The sequence below is a fragment of the Podarcis melisellensis genome (assembly GCF_964234715.1).
Source record: "Podarcis melisellensis genome assembly, chromosome: 17".
Taxonomy (NCBI): Eukaryota; Metazoa; Chordata; class Lepidosauria; order Squamata; family Lacertidae; genus Podarcis; species Podarcis melisellensis.
This window is the reverse complement of record NC_138534.1, coordinates 40,070,086-40,092,658: the sequence shown is the minus strand read 5'-3', so window position 1 is coordinate 40,092,658 and position 22,573 is coordinate 40,070,086. Positions and strand designations below refer to the sequence as shown.

The window sequence follows — 22,573 nt, the reverse complement described above, 5'->3', positions numbered from 1 at the left end:
GTCCATTTGACCTCCAAAAATTTGAATTTATTTAAGGACAACTATGAGAAATGTTGGTCAGAGATCAAAAGAGATCTGGAAATATGGTCAAGATTAAAACTTTCCTTGCTGGGCAGAATAGCTGCTATAAAGATGAATGTATTGCCGAAAATGCTATTTTTGTTTCAGGCCCTCCAGATCGTGGATAAGGTGGAATGTTTTGGAAAATGGCAGAGGGATTTATCTAAATTTGTCTGGCAGGGCAAAAAGCCCCGAATAAAGTTTAAAATACTAACAGATGCGAAAGAAAGAGGGGGGTTTGCCGTGCCGGACTTGAGGTTATATTATGAAGCTGCAGCCCTCTGCTGGTTGAAGGATTGGATTTTATTGGAGAACACCGATGTCCTTGACCTGGAGGGATTTGATAATGCTTTTGGGTGGCATGCATATTTGTGGCATGACAAGGTTAAAGTTCATAAATTGTTCAAAAACCATATTGTCAGAAGGGCAATTTTCATGGTCTGGTCAAAATATAAAGACTTATTGGAGAGTAAAACTCCGAGGTGGCTCTCACCGATGGAGGCCAAAGCACGTAAAAGACTCAATATGGAGGCCCACTGGCCTAAATATTGGGAAATAATTGAAAAAATTGGAGATAAATGGAGGTTACAGAGTATGGAAAAGTTAAAAAACAAGGTGCGAGATTGGTTGCATTATGCTCAAATCCAGGAAGTTTTTAAAGCAGACCAAAAAGTGGGTTTTCAGGAGGAAAAATCGAAACTAGAAACAGAGTTGCTTGAGCCAAAATCTAAGCTAATTTCGAGAATGTATAACTTGCTGCTTAAATGGAACACACAGGATGAGATTGTCAAATCCTCTATGATAAAGTGGGCACAGGACTTGGGGCATAACATTATGTTTGAAGACTGGGAAAGGTTATGGAACACCGGAATGAAATTCACGGCATGTACTGCCTTGAAGGAAAACATTATGAAAATGATATACCGGTGGTACATGACCCCAGTCAAGCTTGCAAAGATATATCACCTGTCCGATAATAAATGTTGGAAATGTAAGGAAGAGGAAGGGACATTTTTACACCTCTGGTGGACCTGCCCGAAAGTGAAGGCCTTCTGGGAAATGATACATAATGAACTAAAAAAGGTGCTGAGATTCACCTTACCTAAGAAACCGGAGGCCTTCCTTCTGGGCATGGTAGACCAGAGGATGGTCAAGAAAGATAGAACTTTCTTTATGTACGCTACTACAGCAGCGAGGATTTTGTTGGCAAAGCACTGGAAGACACAAAATCTACCCACATTGGAAGAATGGCAGACGCAGCTGATGGACTATATGGAGTTGGCTGAAATGACTGGCAGAATTCGAGACTCGGGAGAAGAAGAAACGGAGGAAGTTTGGGAAAATTTTAAGGACTATTTGAAAAAGCATTATAAGTTGTATGAATGTTAAAAAATGCTCCTTTCTAGGAAGGTATAGCTTCAGTATCGGCAAATTTCTGAATTGATAAATAAGACACTATAAGACAGAAGTGAGATAATGAAATATTTTTATTGTGTGGAAATTAAAAATTAATGCAATTGTACCGAAATGTTTACATCAGATAACACGATAAAATGGAAGATATATTGTTATGTATAAAATAAGTTAACAAATTGCTGAGGTTTTGGTTACACAGGGAATGCAGTGCTCGGGAGATGGGGGGAGTCCATTGGATCTATGGAAGTATGTATTTGAAAGTGGAAATTTGTTTATTAAAAACCTAATAAAATATTTATAAAAAAAAAAAAAAAGAAGCAATGATTCTTCAACAGCAACTTCGTTGGACTGGTCATGTTGTGCGGATGCCTGATTATCATCTTCCAAAGCAACTATGCTATTCCAAACTTAAAAATGGAAAGTGTAATGCTGATGGTCAGCAAAAGAGGTTTAAAGACTCTCTCAAGGCAAATCTTTTAAAAAATGTAGTATAAACACTGACAATTGGGAAACACCGGCCTGCGAATGCTGCAATTGAAGAACAGCCTTTACCAAAGGTGCCATGGACTTTGAAGACGCTCAAACTCAGGACGAAAGGGAGAAACACGCTAAGAAGAAGGCACGTTTGGCAAACCCTCACCATGATCAACTCCTGTCCACACATCCACTGTGGAAGGATTTGTGGATCCAGAATTGGCCTCCACAGTCACTGTTAAGACCATGTTCATGGAAGACAATCTTACTTAGCTATGAGCGATCACCAAAAAAGAAGAAGAATGCATGCTAAATAAGATGTATATAGACTACACTAAAATAGATGCTGGAAAGGTCCCAGTCCAAGGGTTGATGTGCTACATGTGTTCTGGTTATGTGCTCAGGCAGCAGTAGCAGGGCTATTGCTGGCTGCGAGATACGCCTGGAGAACAGCAGCCTATTGGCAGGGCCTGGTTTGGCAAGCTAGCTCCACCTATGAAGAAGATCTTTGCATAGTTGGAGCTGGTTTCCATTGGAGGGAGCACCTATCTATTGAAGGCAGTGGGCCCACCCTGCTGGGGCAGCCCTAAGGTGTGATGAGGGTGAGTTGCCTCCTTCTGGGCAACTGGTTGTGAATGGGGTTGTGCGTAGGTGAGTTTGAGTGCCAACAGATCAGGGTAGTTGAAATCTCCCATGACTACTGTATGTCATTTCAGAATGTTTGGTAAAATGGTCTAGGCAAGGCTCCATCCAAGTCTTCAGTCTAGCTTGGAGGTCCATAGCAGACTCCCACAGTAAAGTCACACACACCAGACTGGCCGGATGCAGAAGAGTCTTGGGGGGTTCCAGCTGGGGAACCCCCAAGGGAAGAAGGCTCAGAACCAAGGGATTGGCTTGGTGGGGAGTTCAAGATGGAGACTCATAGGGACCAAGGCTCAAGCTTCAGCAACGGTTTTATAGAACATCAGGCTGGAGAGACGGTGACAATACAGGCTTGTGGAGCAGTGGCAATGTACAGGACTGGCTCTGAGGGGCGTGCATTTTGCCACACCGATGCTTCCTCAAAATGGAAGTCCTTGTGCCTTGAAGATGGAGAGGAGGATCCCAGAGCCATTACACCACAGAAGCAACGAAAAGGCTTTTGCTATTAGCTGCGCTCCCACTGGAGTCTGTGGCATGCTACGTCCTGATCTATTTCTGGCTCTGCGAAAGGATCAACAATTTTTTTTTAAAAATCAAAAGTTGCCAACCGTAGTTAACACGCTGAATAATGTACACTTTTTCTTTAGACCAAAGACTAATGTGTTCCTGTGTGCATGACCTCACACAGCCATTCATGTTACATTAATTATTAGATGCTCTTTACACATTCCACTGTAGACGCCTACACTGTAAGAGACGACAGAGGCAAAGCTTATGAAAACATGCTGAAAGTGTTTGAGTGTATACTTATGAAGATGAAAGCATGTTGGTCCTGTCCCTGGCTTTGTATTTCAAAGATCTGCCACATCTGACTACAAGGACAATAATAAGAGGTTAAAATGGGGAGGGGAGTTGTGTGGACCTAAACAAGTGTTGTTGTTTTCAATTGAAAAATAAGAAAACAGAATGACCTTCTCCGATGCTTTCCAATGATAATCTAAAAGAGGTGTTTCATCTGCAAGGGTTGTGAGTATAGATTTCTTTTACGGCCATTGTAAAATGCAATTTAAATTATAACAATTAATAAATAATAATATCAGGTTGCATCATGCGAGATGCTTTCCCCAGATTAAATTAAAATTGAAAGGTTGAGAAATGTTAGGCAATATTGAGAGATTTAGGGTCAAGAGAGTCTAAATGAATAAATTAATACATAATCACTGGTGCCACACACAAATTAATTCCGATTCTGCTTCAGTCCCACAACTATATCCAGTTGGCATAGTCTACCAGTTCTGTGACAAGCAGCCAACATCTAAAGCCACTCTATAAAGCTTTGGAGCGGCATTAGAGAACCCTTGGACGCCTTATTGTACATTAGTGCAGCAATGAATAGACTAGCTGAATTGCCAACAGAGCTCTTTGGTGACCACCTCTATCCCCCTTCCAAATGGAATACTGTGTCCACTCACCCAGATAACTCTTATGGGTTGCCAGAGACGTGGCAAAATGAACCATTACACTGATATCTGTTGTTTTGGCTGGATTCTAGAAGCTCTGGTTATATGCCAGCTGTTCTGGCAATCTGGATTACTCTTCAGGGCAGCCAATGGCCATCTGTGTTTTGTGACAACCATCCAAGGAGGGCTTGAAATGGTAGTGGGTGTTTATCAGCATGTGCGTATTTGGAGGAGTTAAAAGACACTGTTGTTGTCGTTATCGACTCATTGATCCCTAACACGCATTGACTGCCCCGTTCTGGCACTGTTCCTGCACCTACAGATCTCTAGATAGTAACCATGAACACTTGAAGAGCCACATTCCTTCTTTCATGACCACTTGAGCAGGAAAAGGTGTGTGATTACACAATGCTATGTAATTGCTCTTCTTCTTATGGACTGTGTGCCATGGGCTTTCTGAGACGCCTCATGAATAGCGGAAGGCTGAGTGGATAACCGGGATTTACTGGCACACATAACTTTGTGAACCCATCTTACTAGGATCATGATGGACTTTTCTGAGCTCCTGAAGAATAATGTCTTTGTGTGACTTGAGCTGGGCCAGAGTATTTTCTGGTGTGCACACACCCAGTACCATTTTTAAAAAAATTATTTGTAATTTCCCAACAATACAGTTACTCACATGCTGATAATAAGCAATACGTTAACCATTGACTTCCCTTCCACCCTTCCATGGTTTAACTGACTACCAATTGCTGCTGTGATTATAATCAATCCATAGCTTCTTTTTTTCATTTTATTCTCAATATCCTTTTACTGCTGAATTTACTCGAAACCTACTAGTGATTTAACCTGTTTACAATAATTCTTCATATAATCTACAAACATTTTCCAATCTTCCTTAAAGGCTATTTCGTCTTGGTCTCTAATACTACTGGTTAGACTTGCTAATTCTGCATACTCCATCAGTTTGGACTGACACTCCCCTTTCACAGGAACTGCCCCCTCCCGCCATTTTTAGCATATAGAATTTGGGCTGCATGAGTACCATACAAAAACAAACTCCTTCGATTCTTTAGTACAGTGGTTTTCAACCAGTGTGCTGTGGCACCCTGGGGTGCCTTGAACAACAGGGGTGCCGCGGACAACACTGGCCTCTGTCCCTCTTTCCTTCCCTCCCTCCTCTGATGCCCTCTTGCCTCTCTGCCTCCCAAAGGCTTGCACAGCTGTTTATTGCAGCAGCCCTGGCTTCAAGATCTGCGGGCAAATGGTGCCTTTCTTTGGGGCTCAGAGACCAAGGACAGCAGCAGCTGCCCAGAGGACTCCCAAGGAGAGGGGAGAGCAGAGGAGGCAGAGGGAACACTCCACAAGGGAGGGTGTTCGAAAAAGGGTGAGAGGCTGCCAGGTCTGCAGGCAAGGGGTGACATAACCAGGCTCCTGAGCCCCACACGGGTGCCGCAGAAGGAATGTAGTTGGTCAAGGGAGCTGTGGACTCAAAAAGGTTGAAAACCTCTGCTTTAGTACATTTGACTCAATTAATCCTAAAAGAAATGCTTCTGGTCTTTTGTGGAGCATCCTTTTAAACATTTCCCCCCATCTCCTTATGTTCCCAATTCCTACCCTGCCTACATATATTGATTGTTACAGACCTGGGGACACCATGCTCAACAATTTCTTACACCAGAACACAGCACTTGACCAGATGTGATTTTATGATGTTTCAAAAAAAATTATATACCACTTGCGGGTTTTTTTAAACACCCCCCCCCATCGCAAAGCAGTTTACAAGAATAAAGGGAGGGTGTCTATGAAGCAAACAGATAATTCATCACCCAGACTGCCCCCCCCCCCGCCCTTTTCATCCTGAGTATGTCAGAAGCAAGCTGGACTGGGAGAAAAAGTGCCCAGGGCAACAGAGCATAGAAAGATCAGGTCAGGAAGGATTCTGTACCCATTAATTGCAAAAGTTAGCCTGTCATGGACTGGGTGGACGCAAAGGAATGGTGGAAATAACCAGCTGGGGAACCACCAAGGGAAGAAGGCTCAGAGCCAAGGGATTGGAGGTGGGATGGTGATGAGTGGTCAAAGGGAGAAGAGGGAGCAGACTGGGAGGTGTCGGAAGCTGAAGAGATAACAGGGTTTAGGGAGCGAGGAGAGCCTGTGGCAGACAGCAGCCCAGAATCAGATGAAGATGCTGAAGCTGGAGAGTAGTATGAGGGAGGCCAAGAGGCAGAGATGAGTCAAGATGGTGAAGAGTCACGGGTGTCCCCCCTCCTGCTGCGACAAGCTCCACTCCCAGAACCATAAGAGACAGAAAAATGGAACAGGAAAGGTTGGCTGCTCGGAGGCCCAGTCTCCAACTGCTAGGGAAAAACCCTGTAGAGGAGAGAACTTCAGACAGCTGTGGGAGGCGGGGACTTCCAGTCTTGGCAAATGATCCATGGGGCAAGACCTACCAGGGATGAGCTGCTGTGCTCATTAGGCCTGGCAGCCCACCAAGTCTGCGCAGATCGTGCGCCTGCTAATTAAGAATTAATTCCAACTTGAATGGTGCAATTACTTCTGGATTGCTCCAGACATAGCCTTCCTGATTTCCGCTTTATACATGAATGGAGCAGGCACGACTGAACAAATATGGATGCTGATCTCACAACAAGCAAGAACATGCAGGTTTGTGCTTCTCATCTCAAGCCTCACATGGTAGTTCTTTTACTGTTTATACAAAGGGATTTGGGGTTCCTCTTTTTGGTACACAAGGATAAATTCCATACACAAAGAGTAACCTATGAATTGGTCCTAAATCAATGGCTAAAGCAGCTTTAATTTGAAAGTATTCTCAACTGATAAAAAAACCAGTTGAGTTTCACTTCAGGAAGAAGCTGGAGGGTAACAAATGTACTCTAAAATGAAAATTATATTCCTCTACTGTTTCCTTGGGGAAAGATTTCTCAGCAAGGTTTTATGAGAGCACTTCAAGCACACACAAAGGGCCAATGATAAGAGAAACCCACGTATGAAGGAAGACCATTATTTCAACTTGTTCAGAACAGCTGGAAAGACGGGACTGGTGTGTTTACTTACACACCTTTCACTGCTCCCAAATGCCAACACAATGTTCCTAAATATCCCACAAATTCATAAATTATACATAAAATCCATATACTAAAACTTTTATCGGCTTTTCAAACAACTAGAGCACTGTTAAGTGGCCTTTGAATTTTTCCTTTCCCTGCCTGATACCTGCAATAGAACACGTTGGAACATACCTGTAGGTTGAGATTTTTAATTGCATGGAACTAAGTCAAATGCTCTTAAGAGCATTATGGGTTTGGGTTCATTATTCCTAGGCAGTAAAGCAAATTTGTTGAAATATAAAATGTGTTTAAATATAAAACCATTGGCTTGTTTCACACAATCATCTGGTTGCCTCACCCCTCCCTCCAACAGGAAGGGAAAGGGCAGCCAGGGTAATTTCACAATCGCCATATATTTCCAGTGATGACAAAGCTTAGGTATAACCATAAAGAAACAATATCCTTCTATTCTTCTGTTTATCCAAATAATCTCAAACTTTTCTAGAACAATCAAAGAAGGTGAAATGCACGCTTTGAGGGTGAATTACAAATATTTGAGCACGTTGCACATTTTCTCCCTTTCAGTTATTTAAGGATAACGAATAGTTTGCATCATATTATATCAAAGCAAGGCAGGTGAACTCTCTGCCATGATTGCCAAAAAGTGATCTATCACTGGAATTACTACGAGGTGGGTTAAGCAACAAGTAGTATGTTATTTCTGTTCTGTCTTCAAAGCCGTTTACAAAAGGAATAAAACAATAAAATAATCAGGAGGAAAAAAAAGACCAGTTAAAAACATTCAAAAATAATTAAAATGAACAATAAGCTAAAAAGCAGATTAAAACACATGACACTTCAGTTCAGTTTGATTTATTGTGGCAAGCAGCCATTACACACGTCAACACTCTAATTTTAGGTAAAGGGACCCCTGACCGTTAGGTCCAGTCGTGGCCGACTCTGGGGTTGCGGCACTCATCTCGCTTTACTGGCCGAGGGAGCCGGTGTACAGCTTCCGGGTCATGTGGCCAGCAGGACTAAGCCGCTTCTGGCAAACCAGAGCAGCGCACGGAAACGCTGTTTACCTTCCCGCCGGAGTGGTACGTATTTATCTACCTTGACATGCTTTCAAACTGCTAGGTTGGCAGGAGCAGGGATTGAGCAACAGGAGCTCAACCCATCACGGGGATTCGAACCGCTGACCTTCTGATCGGCAAGTCCTAGGCTCTGTGGTTTAACCCTCAGCGCCACCCGCGTCCCGCATTCTAATTTTAGTCTTGCCTAAATAAAAACGATTTTAGCAGGCCTGATGTCAATAAGCAGTGAGTTCCAAAATGCTGGTGCTGCCACAGTAAAAGATCAATTTCTTACAAATGCAGAACGGGTATTATGTGGCACCTGCAAACTGAAACAGTCAGGTGGACTTATATGGGGCAAGGCAATCTTGCAGGTAAACTGGTGCCAAGCTGCTAAGGGCTTTATATATTAATAGTAACACCATGAACTTTGCCTGGTAGCAAACTCGCAAGCACCACAGGTCTCCGAGTAGAGGTGTTATATGTTGATAGGGTCTCTCTCCTCTTAGCAATCATGCACCAACAGCTGTCTGCACCAACTCCACCTTTAGGATCAAAGCACAAGGGAAGACCCACACAGAGCGCATTGCAGTAATCTAGTCTTGGAGTAACCTTATTTCTGAGTTGACATGTACTGTATAGGATTGTACTGTCCAATGCATATACAGTGGTGCCTCTGGTTGCAAACGGGATCCATTCCAGAGGCCCATTCGCAACATGAAAACAACGCAACCTGGAGAGGCATGTCTGCACACGCGTGGGTTGCGATTCGCCGCTTCTGCGCATGTGCGTGACATCATTTTGCACACCTGTGCATGCGGCGAAACCCGGAAGTAGCCCTTTCCGGTACTTTCAGGTCGCCGTGGGACGTAGCCTGAAAGAACGTAACATGAAGTGGACGTAACATGAGGTATGACTGTACTGTACAGTGTTTAAGAATGTTGGATGGTGACCTGAAAGACCAGGGTTCAAATCCTCACTCAGCCATGACAGTAACTGCCTCTCAGCCTAACCTACCTCACAGGATAGTTGTTGTTGGGGTTAAATGAGATGAGGGAGAACCATGTACACCACTTTGAGCTCCTTGGGGGAAAATGGTGGATATAAATGCAAACAAGAATAGGAATTATTAATAAATATAATACATAGCAAGTCTTTGTGGAAAGAGGAAGCTCCTATAGAAACACAAGGATCGTTTTTTGCTGGAAGAAAGTGGGGGTGGGAAGATTGACGCATGAACACAAGTAAATTTCAAATCAATGAGATTTTTTTATTTAAATGCCCAGAACAGAAGTTAATCAATACTTGCCTATATCAACTCATTTAGGATATGGCGGTAACCCTATCTGGGTAAAAGGGAAGCAGACTGTTTTATATACCACATATTCCTGTTCTTAGAGAAAGAAATAGAACATTTAGATGTCATCTGAGATATCCCCTTCCATCTCCCCAGGAAGCAGAACCAAGGAATTTCAAGGGAAATAACAGCCAACAAGAATAGTAACTTGCCAACATTGCTTGCGAAGGCAGAGAGAGGAAAGATCAGAAGCAAAAAAAAAAAAATCAGAAGAGGAGCGGAAAAGAAGATTATTCCAAGAAAGCCTACCGGCCTCTTCACAAATGCTTATCACCCAGAAGGACAAACTGCTCCCACAAAACAAAAGAGGTGGGAGAAGAGCCTGTATTCCTACTCGGCTCCTCATTAAACTGCTCTGATAGATCCCAAAGGGTACCTGAATGCCCTCCTTCCTCCTTTGGAGAACACAGGATTTATTTCCCTTAATACGTAGAAATTTCAAAAGTATGAACCAAGTTGCTGCCTGATGGAACTCGCAGAGAGAAAAACAAGCCCTAAGTGCCACCGTGGCAGCTGCCCGATCTCAAGGCATGTGCTGTGACGCCAAGGGGGTCCTTGTATATAGAGCCAATTATCTCCTGCAGCCACCAGGAGAAAGTGTTGATGGCATTTTTTTGACACAGCACTAAGTGGGAAAGGAATAAACAAAGCCTCCGACTTTCTAGTAAGAAAGATCTAGTTTGTGCTCTCGAGACCTATGAAATGATGAGTTTTTGGTTTAATGCACTTTGTCAGAGTGGAAAGCAGATTGGAGAACAGCATTCCCAACCAGTTTTGGAAAAAATATGGCCAGTATCTTAACTTTCTGTTTGGGAGCAAGGTTCTTGAACATGTGGTGGCCTCAGTTCCAGGTTCTTCTGGATTAAGGGGGAGGTGGGTCTATTGCTTTGTTTTGTTTTTCTTCTTGCTTTTAGTATGTCTTTTGTGGTTCTATCTTGTATTTTTATGCTGTGAACAGCCCTGAGATCTACGAATGAAGGGCAGTATGCAAATTTAACAAGTAAAATTAGAATAGAATAGAATAGAATAGAATAGAATAGACAAAAACAGATGTATTAATCCAGAATCCTTTCAACCTGCCTTGGAGGATTACTTAAACCAGGAATTGGACACGGGGAGCATATCCCTGCTGGTTCAGTGAAATGGACCTCTCAGTGACTTCCAATACTATTCACCACTTTGTCAGGAAGCAACTTGAGAACATAGTATTATGGTGGCTCCAATACACCCTGAAGGATCAGTTTCAGAAGGTGGTGTCAGGGGACTCCTGTTTGCCATGAACCTATGGTGTCCCTCAGAGTTCTCTCTCATCTTTCCCCCACCCCAATGCTATTTAACTGCTGGGGGAGATCATCTGGAGTTTTGTAGTTCAGTGTCCCCCCTAAATAATGACAACCAACTCTGTTTCTTCTTTCAATGCTTTTTTCAGTGGAGCTGTGAAGGCCCCGAACCATTATTTGGAACTGGTAATGAATTAGATGTGAGCAAACAAATTAATTCAGACAGCACAGAGGTGTTCACAGTCAGTACAGTGATACCTCGGGTTAATAACTTAATTCATTCTGGAGGTCCGTTCTTAACCTGAAACTGTTATTGAAGCACAACTTTAGCTAATGGGGCCTCCTGCTGCCGCCACGCGATTTCTGTTCTCATCCTGAAGCAAAGTTCTGAACCCGAGGTACTATTTCTGGGTTAGCGGAGTCTGTAACCTGAAGCATCTGTAACCCGAGGTACCACTGTACAGCTTTGAGCTGAACCAGTGTTTTGATGCTGTAGCATCTCCCTTGAAACTACAGAAGTGCCTGGAAAAATTCTGTGCTCCCATCTCATTATCTCCTCCTAAAGTTGTAGTAAATGATGTTGTAATAGCCTTGTAGAATCCAGAATAGCCAACAATGTCCTGACAGGAGACATGGTTAGGATCTACTGGTGATCTCACTTAAGTCCTGGTGAACCACTCAACTTCTGGACCTGAACTAACACTGCCTCCCTCTGGGCAGAAAAGACTATGAAGGACTTTCTGTTCCAGTTGAGCCTTGCTTGAGCAACAGAGTCTTCCTGAACTTCACTATATTATTGCATGCTTGGTTATTATTTGGTCCTGACTACTAACTTGTTCCTTGACCCTTACAAAAACAAGAGAGTAAAAACAACTGTTTACCCTGTGACCTATAAATAATGTAAGCAAACAAATGTCCTTAAAAGTCCTTGAGAATTGAGGAAGCCCTTTTATTCCAGACAGATGAATACAGTACATGCCTGGAGGCATCTGCCACAAGAGACCATGTGGATAGAACACTGTATATTTTTAAATCTCCTACTGCAGTAAGGGAAGACAGGAGAAGGCCGAGTGCAGGCCTTCAGTTGACCACTGGTCAATATCTGCTTGATCTTCTAGTGCTGAGCTTCTTACAATGAATGTTTGACTAAGTGGATTTTGGTCTGATTTTACAAGTCACTTCTTATGTCCTTATGCATAAGTGAATATTCTGGATGCATGAACACAAGTTTATGCCTTGGCTGTTCAGAGATCCTGAATGGACTCTTAAGATGTTGGGTGGCAAGGGAGATGGGGGACAACAAAAGAAACAAGGAAAGAGGCCATCTAATGTGAAGCCCAAGTGTGAAAGCTAGATGATACAATGGTGGCAGAAGTTCCACCAGCATCATGAGAGCATTTTTCTAATAATAAGAATGTCAGCATTGGACCTGAGGCAGCTGCAAGGTGAAAAGTCAGGCACAACTGAGGCACAACACCTCTCTTTGCAGTCTGGATTGATTTTAGGGCTATGACAATGTGAGCTTAAGTAGGGTTGTGGCATCCATGCAACAGCCTCTCTACCCAGGGTAAAAACAGTTATATTACATTGTAGTTAGAGTACTGCATCTGCCGAAGTGATTGCACCATTAAATGTTAGTCTGGTGTGGAAAGGCTTTTCAGGAGTTCATTTCCAAATCTAACATAGCGAGTAGATTCTCTGATATCAAAGACCCCTTTTGGGCTCTTTCACCTCCAGCTGAATGAACAGGGTTTAAAGCCTTTGTTATAAAGCCCTAGGGGACTGTGATTGACTTACACAATTGCTAGCGAGGAATGGAAATCTCAGATACAGACTGTATTTGAATACTAATCTAACAAATAAGTTGGAAGATGGGAAGAAGAAAAACCAAGAATGCATTTGAGATTTTGAAATTTCCATGTGGTCAAGATTATTCCACATTACGTTTCAGAAACAATATGACCTAGCTGTTTTGATCTATGGAAACTGATTCAATTACGGAATTAGATTGCTTTGTGCAAGCATTCTGGCATTATGGATTCTGTATACAGAGATGTGTCATGACAAACTGGGTGTTTTGCCAAAAGCACTGCACAGAAAGGCCTAAAAAACCCTAATATAATAAATGATTTCACATACCACTGATGACATTCTTGAATTACAACACTGTAAATCCATCCATGCTACAAAATAATGACATGCCTCTCTATGCAGCAGAGAAAGTATTAAAAAATTAGAACAAATTGGTTGGCCGGGATATCCATGTCAAATTCCAAGGGCGATTTTTGTGACTTCCAATTAGAGAAGGCTGGAACATACAACAGTATATCAAAATGTTGAATTCTACATCTCCATTTTAGCCCAAATTCTTATGTGGTGTGAAACCATAACAAGCTCCATTTCTCTGTACATAGAGTAACAAGTCATAGAATAGCAATAGAAAAAACCAAGCCTTCAGCTTTGCCAGCAATGCACCAATTACTAGATGACATCTCTGAATGCCCCCCCCCCCGGTAATGGTATCTTAGTGCAAATTCCAGTAACTATTTGTAAGCTACTGTTATGAACACATCTCCATATATTTTTCTGACAAAATGTTACAGTTCTTAATAATGGAATTTCAGAATAAATCTTTTTCACAGTTATGTGCATTGTCTTTCACTCGGCTCTTAAAACGCTGCATTATTCCACTGTCCACTTATCCGTCCTTTAGCATATTAACAGCTGGAGCCTATGCATAATTATTTACAAGGAAGTGGCATTATGTTCAATTCCAGGCAAGAGAGCGTATCATAGCAATTTAATAGCGCAGTCCTGAGCATTTAGAAGCAAGTCTGATTGTAATGAACTGGACTCGCTTCCAGGTCAGCATAGTTTGAATCAAACCATAAATCTCCCTTTCAGTGTGAATCCTGTCAATCTGATATAAAATGTTCTTGGACTAGCATGCAAATACATGTAAATATAAGCACTAAGATCGAACTGAGTGACAGTATCAGGCTAAATTTACACTGGGTGAAGTGTTTTAGGATTTGGGATCTTAGATACATCGCCATTGAGAATTCCTATCTGGCAGTGCAGGTATGGAGTGGGAGAAGGTAAGGGCAGCGTATTTTAGCTGTCTATTGCGAGCATAGGCAACCTCAGCCCTCCAGATGTTTTGGGACTACAATTCCCATCATCCCTGACCAATGGTCCAGATAGCTAGGGGTCATGGGAGTTGTAGTCCCAAAACATCTGGAGGGCCGAGTTTGCCTTTGCCTGGTCTATTGAGTTCAGAAAGAGTGTTTTTAACTTGCACTACCTCTCGTTATCATATCATTATGCCAGCATAGGGAATGGAAGCAGAGTCTGGGTGAGTTTAGAATAAGCCTATTTATTACTCCCCTAAAATGTCATCAGTGCTGCCCCTTTTTGCCTCTTCTACTAGCATGTCTGAGAAATGGTTATGAAAGTATAATATTCTCCTAACTGCAATCCATGACCTAGTACAGAATCTTCTTTTGTTTGTCCCCGTGCTAATTTCAATTTGTTGGTTAGCTTTTCTAGTAGGCCTGTTTCCTATACAGTGTTGCCAGCCATGGCGGAGCTCAGTGGATGGAGAAGCCAGCCAAGTCTCAGAGGGGTACTTGCCTGGAGGCAGAGACCATATACAAAGTCCAGTCCAGTCCTAAGTTCAGGAGTATCTCAGTTCACGTAGTCAGATGATCCGGGGTCAACAAAGGCAATGAGAAGCAAGAAGCAGCAAGGTAAGGTCTGGTCAGGAACAACGAATGTTGTTTCCAGCAACTGATTTAGGCTGGAAGCCCTGATTAAGAAAGCTGGAGCCAGCTGGTTCTCATCAGCAGCAGGTGGAGTCACTTCACCTTCTGCTCCTTCAGGCTGCTGCTCAGCAGGTGAAGCCAACTCCTGGCCCATGACATACAGTTTGGTACCAGTGCTCCATGTTCACTCTTGACCGTGAGTGAGAGAGCTCCCTGGGAGAGCTCTTTCGATAAGAAAGGGCACTTTGCAGGAAACAGTGTAGTCTCAGAACACATGTAGGAAGAATGCACCACAGATACTTGCTTCCTCCAGGCATTCTTGGACTACAACTCGTAACATTATGAAGCGCAGTACAGTCATACCTTGAGTTGAAGTAGTTTGGGAAGAATATTTTCGGGTTCTGCTCTGCGGCGACCCAGAAGTAATGGAGAGCATAACTTCTGGGTTTCGCCGCTCGTGCATGTGAAGACGCTCAAAATGACGTCGCGCACATGCGCGGAAGTGGCAAATCGTGACCCATGCACGCGCTGACGCGGGTTGCATTCGCTTCAGGATGCGAACGGAGCTCCGGAACGGATCCCGTTTGCATCCAGAGGTACCACTGTATACAAACTTAACAAATAAAATGAAAGTTATGCTTTTATCTATTTATTTGGCACCATCAAAGGGGTGGATCTGCGTTCAGTTCAGATGCATGTTCTCGGGCTTTAGTAGGCAATGAGGACTAAGTGTTTATATTTTTGAGCTCAGCACCTATTTACATGGGCTAATCATATGCAAAGCTAGGACTTTAGGTGTCCTCCTGAAAGACGCTCAACAACTTAGGGTTGCCCGTCCAAGAATGGTGGGGGGTCCTGCACCCCTTTTTCTAGAAAAAAGCACTGGGCACAGCAGATGAATATCACTGAAGAGCATTTACACCAAAGTATGCAGTGTTTTTAGTATGCACTGAATGTTACACATGTGAAAAAGTACAAAACATCGGTTCAAAACTGTTCAGTGCAGATATCCAAAACAGTGTTAACTGTTTTGCCTAGGAAATATGATGTTCAGAGCAGGCACGCGGCTGAAACTAGAGCAGAATTAGTCTGACGATATGGGGAAAAAATACAACTTTGTTTACTGCTAAATCACTGCTTCACTAATCAGTTCAAAATGCAAATGCAGGCTATTTCCATCCGTATCTGATAAATCAAAACAGGCTTTTCAGAACCATCACTCCCCCCCCCCCCAATACAAATCATTTGTCAAATTAGCAATCTGCAGATGAAAAGCATTTGGAAGGTAAATATGAAAAACTCCTCGATTGAAACAACACCATGATAGGATTTGCACCCACTATTGTGTGTTATTTTCATATTAATTCAGAAGGTAATCTAAGTGCCACATTGATATTCCTCATGAATAAGCAAGTATTGAATTAAAAAAAACATTGGCTCAATGTGAAAATGAAACCAGTGTGTTCTCCTCTCTAAAGGACAGCTGTCCCAAGCCTGCTGATATCAAGGTATTTTGGACCACAATGAGCAGTTGTCAGAGATGAGAGAAGCTGTGAACCCAAATATGTGGAAGGCACCAGGTTGAGAAAGGCTGCTGTAGGATTTTATTAAGTGGGAATTATCACATGACTTTGTTTGCCTCCTGCTAGCTACAATATCTGAAATTCATTTTTACGACAGTACAATGGGGACAATGGATGGGGGATAAGTGAAAAGAGGATGGAAGCAGTGGAATAAGAGGATGGTGATAACACACTTTCCACAGCCTCTCTTCTGACAAGGTAGTTAGGCATTATATATAGGGACAAGGGTGGCACTGTGGTCTAAGCCACTGTGCGTCTTGGGCTTGCCGATCAGGTTGGCGGTTTGAACCCCCGTGATGGGGTGAGTTCCCGTTGCTCGGCCCCAGCTCCTTCCAACCTAGCAGTTTGAAAGCACGCCAGTGCAAGTAGATAAATAGGTATCACTGCGGCGGAAAGGTAAATGACATTTCTGTGCACTCTGGCTTCCGTCACAGTGTGCCGTTGCACCAGCTCTATTTTTTCCAACCTACCCTCGAAGTTAAGTAACATAATTCTTAACAAAACATGGAAGATGTTCATTGTGTGTGTGTGTAAAAGTGTGTGTAAAAGTGTAAATTCTGAAGTGTTTCTCTGCAACCAGAAGAGTCCAAGATTTATTTTAGAGTAATTTAAATCATGGCTCTCCAGATAGCATGAAGACCATATTAATGATGTAAATAAGCCATTAGGGAGGGGAAGAGGTCATGGGTCATGGGTCAGAGGTCCAAGTTTTAGATGCAGTCAGCCCTAGGTGGAATTCCAGGCACTTCCTCTTAGAAGAGGAAGTCAGCTGGTTGGGCTGGGACAGATCTTGCAAAGCTGCAGCTACTCAGAGTAGACAACTCTAGGCTGGACAGACCAATGGCCAGCTTTGTGCATTCACATTCTCCTCATGCTCTTCATTCTCCACTCCATCCCTACATGCTTAAAACTTATTTGAATTCCAGCGTGACAGCTGTCAAAGCACATCAACCGTTTTCCTTAAAAAAGAAAAAGAAAACTGTCTAATGCCTAACATTCAGCGTTCTTTCTATCATTCTCATTGTATATCATGTTCATTTATGGGCAACTGCAACAACTAAAGGCTTCTCTTAGGATGAAAATATTCCTTTTCTATCCCATCGATCCACAGTCCTTGTTTCTATGCAGAGAGATCTGCAATTTGTTTCAGTGCAAGTGGAATTCAATTAAATATGAATTCTAAGTACTTCAGCACGAAAGCTCACTGTCTCTGAGACATCCCTTGGTTATGTGAATTAAATATTCCTTTGGCTTCTGAAAAATGAACAATTTGTTTTTGAGCCAAATTAAATAAAACAACTAAACATCATTAATGTCCCTGGTCCCTGGAATCTCTCAATTTTTATAACATATACTAGGATTTCTAATTAATCTTCGATGAAAAATGAAAAATGACAAGAGTATATTCTGTTTTATTCAATTGTATCCTGTATTTTCCTTTAACAAATATCCAAGGTGGCTCGCAGCACAGTCAAAATATTTAAATCCAATCAATAAGAACTATATAAACTGATCTAAAGGAGAAAAGACAGCTGATAATTTTAAAAACAAACGAGCGAACAAACAAAGAAACGAACAGGGGGAATTAAATCCCACCAGCAACTCAGCAGGAAAAATGTCTGCCAGAAAGGAGATGTTTTCACATGTCAACAGAAGTAAAACAGAGAGGGTGAAACAGGCATGAGAGGAGAGTACTAAACTAAAGCTTTGGAGTGGCCATGGAGGAGACAATGCTTTATGTCCTCTCTGGGCACAACTCATATGCTGGTGGGGGCATAAAGAGATCTTACAAATTGGGCAAGTTCATGTAGGAGAAGAAAGTCCTTCAAGTATCCTGGTTCCTAAGACAGTTAAGTGCTTTAGAAATGCAGGACAAACAGCATTTGCCCAGATATGTATCCAAAGCCAGTGAAGTTGTCTTAAAAAGGAAGACATGTGATTCCCAGCTAAAGCCAACAGTCTATTGGCCACATTCTGGACCAATATTTCCAGACACATTTCAAAGCCAGCCTCACACAAAGTTGTGGGGATGATTAGGGAGGAAAGTGCATTGTAATAATCCAGCTCTGGTGTTACGTGTGGCATGTGGAGTCACCACAGCCAGATTTGATTTCTCCAGGAATGCCCACAACTGCAACCTGAGAATCCAAGATACAGTCTGCAAACCAGAGTATTCAAGCTATCCCCTTTCCAAATCAGGCTGAACTCCTATTCCCAGATCAGCCATTCTAGTGTCCAGGAGCACATCTGCCTTGTCTAGATAATGCTTTCATTTGTTTTCCCTCACACAGTCCATTAATGACCTCAAGGACTCATTTAGTATCACAACCAACTAATTGGTGAAATAGAGGTGAGGAGCATTCTTATGTGGATGGCAATATACTCCAAATTCCTGGACAACAGGTCCCAGAGGTTTCATGTAGCTACTGAGTGACTTGAGAAACAAAATATTTGGGAACCCTGCAAGCCAAAGAGAGTTCTCCAGCACCATTGGCTAGAATTCCTCCCCCAGGAAGTGATGGAACCAGCACAAAGCGATGATACCAAGTCCTATCCCGGCTAGGTTATATTGAAGGATGTCAATAGCACAGACAGCTGCTGAGAGGTTTAGCAGAACCAAAAGGGACTCACTTGCCTTAATCACTTTCTAGCAGAGATAACAGTTATTAGCCATGCAGGAAGGGGAACCTCAAACCTCACACCCTCTGATCAAGAGAAAACCAATACTTAATGTTCATCGGTGCTTTATGTTGACAGATAAAAGGGCTCTTAGTCCCCAAACCATTCAAGTATTTTCTCCCGCTATTTATGGTAAGGACCCTCTGGAAATTTGACTACTGAAGAGGGAAAGAGGGGAACACTTTCTTTGGCAGCCAGGTTCTTCTTCCCAGTCTTGCTTCTCAACCAAATCATTAGTCTCAGCAAGATGCTGCCAGCTGGGAACATTGCTAGGTACTGACAGAGGTAGTGGCAATTCTAGATCTTTGGTTAAATATACGTATGCGTCCTATCATGCAGATGCTGGCATAGCGCTGAGCCTGGGGTGTTGAGGAGAAAATAGGGGGGAAAGCCTCTGGGCTTTTGCAGAAAGGTGTCTGCAGCACCTCCACACCTCCACTGCCATTGCTTGCAAAAGGCCACAAGGAATGGAGACAAATGTCTCCTCTGCTCTCCCCAAACTCTTTCTGAACTGCCGTTGGAAAAGGAAAGCATTTCATCTGTTTACACTCTTTGTGGGATCTTTGGGCAAGGTATGTGGGGGGCGCTCACCAGACATTGGGTGGGAAATTGCCACTGACAAGTGGACTTAGTTGAACCCTGCATTTGTCACAGTGTGGAGGGCTGGCTTTCTAAAAAAAATAGTCTGCCTGAATCAAACTTTCTACATTTCTGAACCGAAGCAGCATAACCAATGCAATATCTATCATCTATCTATCATCTATCTATCTATATCTATCTATCATCTATCTATCTATCTATCTATCTATCTATCTATCTATCTATCTATCTATCATCTATCTATCTATCTATCATCTATCTATCTATCTATCTATCATCTATCTATCTCTATCTATCATCTATCTATCTATCTATCTATCTATCTATCTATCTATCTATCTATCTATCATCTATCTATCTATCTATCTATCTATCATCTATCTATCTATATCTATCAATCATCTATCTATCTATCTATCTATCTATCTATCTATCTATCTATCTATCTATCATCTATCATCTATCTAATCTATCTATCATCTGTCTGTCTATCTATCTATATCTATCTATCTATCTATCTATCTATCTATCTATCTATCTATCTATCATCTATCTATATCTATCTATCTATCTATCTATCTATCTATCTATCTATCATTATCTATCTATCTATCATCTATCATCTATCTATCATCTATCTATCTATCTATCTATCTATCTATCTATATCTATCTATATCTATCTATCTATCTATCTATCTATCATCTATCTATCATCTATCTATCTATCTATCTATCTATCTATCTATCTATCTATCTATCTATCATCTATCATCTCTATCTCTATCTATCTATCTATCTATCTATCTATCATCTATCTATCTATCTATCATCTATCTATCTATCTATCTATCTATCTATCTATCTATCTATCTATCATCTATCTATCTATCTATCTATCTATCTATCTATCTATCTATCACCATCATCTATCTATCTATCTATCTATCTATCTATCTATCTATCTAATCTATCATCTTTCAAGAAGCTGCAAATCAACAGGAACTCAACAGTTCTGAAATTTCATCTGTTCCGCAGCAGAGTTCAACTTCCTGGGCTGGGCAGAGGAGGACTGAATAAGCCCTTCATGAACTTACCGTGGATGACTGTGGATGCCAAGAGCATTGTGAGGAACAGCAGCTGTGGCGGCCACATGACTGTGGACCAAAACTTAAGGGTAATTCAGCAGCGAAAGTTTCCAAAAGAATGAATCAAGATTTCTCTCTGCTGGTAATCCTCCAGGCGATAGTTCGCTTTAATCCGAACGGGGTGGCTACCCTCTAAACCAACACCCTCACCCAGTGTCCAAAATTCAAGACCTAGAAAGAAAAAGAAAAAGGGGGAAAACAGTTAAGAAACTGGGTGTTTCTAAGCACCACAATCGCTGTGCATTTGGCAAACAGTTGCACCAAGTAATACTTTCCAACAAGCCTTTGCTGATGTCTCCGTTCGATAATTAGAACTAGAAATATGTCAGGATGAAGCAGACAGTCTATTGAAAATTTAAGCATAGGATTAATGCAAATCTGTGGGATGCACAGATTGCATGAAGGCATCAAGAAATTGTATCTGGAAAGCAAGACCTAAAGAGAAGAAGACACAAAATAGCAGTGTGGAAGAATGCTTTGTTATTTCTTCCCCACGTTTATGAGGTCTAATTATAGGCTTATCAGGTCCTTGGACCACAGTCCTGAACAGATGTAAATGTATAATAAACAAAATAGCAAAGTAAACTCTCCCAAGGCACAAGACTTTCCCTGCTTCACTTCCCAATCCAAAAGGGTAATAAGTAAAAAAATAAAATAAAAGTCTTATCATTTACATAACGCTTTTCGAACGTGGGTAATCATTTGTCTTGCAATCCTCAGAGTAGGTAAATTATAAATTGTGATATTGCAGATGACAACCTGATGTTGAGGGAGACAGAGGCTGCGGCGCAGATTTATTTTATTTATCAGCTTTCATGTGAAGGAGCAAGCACAGAGTGAGACAAAAGTTAATTTCCTGAGGGGGCTCTGGCGCCCCCAACAAAGTACTTCTGCTCTCTTCTCCGCTGCCCCCCTTCCCTGTCCAGGAACTTGCTCATTTTGCATTACATGGTTGCAATAAGTTTACGATGTGGCTGGGATCAAAAAGGGGGTGGGGGGGTACAATAGCTTAACAAACCCAAGTGGTTTGCAGGGAGTAAATCCTCAAGGACTGCAGTCCTAGCCTGGCTGTCAGTGGGCTTCAAGAAATGGAATCAAACGGAAAGGATATAACTGCGGCTACGTCTAAAATACTGTTTGTGGCTCTGCATTCAAAGATGCCCTTAAGAAGCTGGAGAGAGTGCGTGATATGCCTTCCAAACTTATCGATTTTAGAAAGTTTCATCTGACAAATTTGCCCAGGCTGACTGTAGATGCTAACAACAACAACAAGAGTTACTGACAACTGAGCTGAACTGCTTTTCAACCAACCCACAGGGATATTATGGCCATAAAACCTATTCCCCGTCCCCTCCAGCACCAGTCACTCCTGAAGGCTCATGCACCAGATTTGCAGTGAGTGAGGAAGGTAGCAGACCCTCCAAGTATCCCTATTTTCCAGGGGCAGTCCGGGTTTGCAGAAGGCGCCCTGGTTTCTGATTTGATCCCAGAACTGTAGTTTGTTAAAGTCGTGGGGATTTGTAGCTCTGTGGTTTCCATGATTATTTGGGGAGAGGTGTGCTTTAAACATATGTTGTGTATGCAGCCTAAGTGGGGATGAGGTGGAGGGAGAAGGGCTAAACTCCTTCAGCCCTGATGTTAATGCCCACACTGTGGTTAGAGGTTAGATGAATAGTTCAAACTCACCCTTGTTGTGGTATCTGCATCTTGTCTTTCTACCAAATGTGCAAATGGGACTTAGTTTTTTCAAAAGAAAATACAAACTTTGCAGCTTTTTACAAATACTCCCTGCTTGCAACAAAGCGGGTTAAAGGAGCAGCTTGAAAGAATATCAAGGTGTGTCTGTAATTGATTGTATATATATATATAAAATGTTCATATGTGGAAAATATCCCCCCCCCCCATGATAATAGGCTAACCGATAAATAAATAAATATCCTGCTGGGAAGCAATTTCAGTGG

General features: G+C 42.2%; 1 protein-coding gene across 13 annotated transcripts in view; it reads right to left on the bottom strand.

Annotated features, from left to right (window-relative positions):
• ADGRL3 (adhesion G protein-coupled receptor L3) overlaps positions 1–22,573 on the bottom strand; it is a 548,617-nt gene that overhangs the window by 332,048 nt on the left and 193,996 nt on the right. For all 13 annotated transcript variants that reach the window (XM_081893739.1, XM_081893730.1, XM_081893741.1 and 10 more), the window contains exon 3: positions 20,562–20,783. In XM_081893739.1, the coding sequence (XP_081749865.1) occupies positions 20,562–20,619 (58 nt within the window). In that variant the 5' untranslated portion in view covers positions 20,620–20,783. The remainder of the gene's footprint in view (positions 1–20,561; positions 20,784–22,573) is intronic.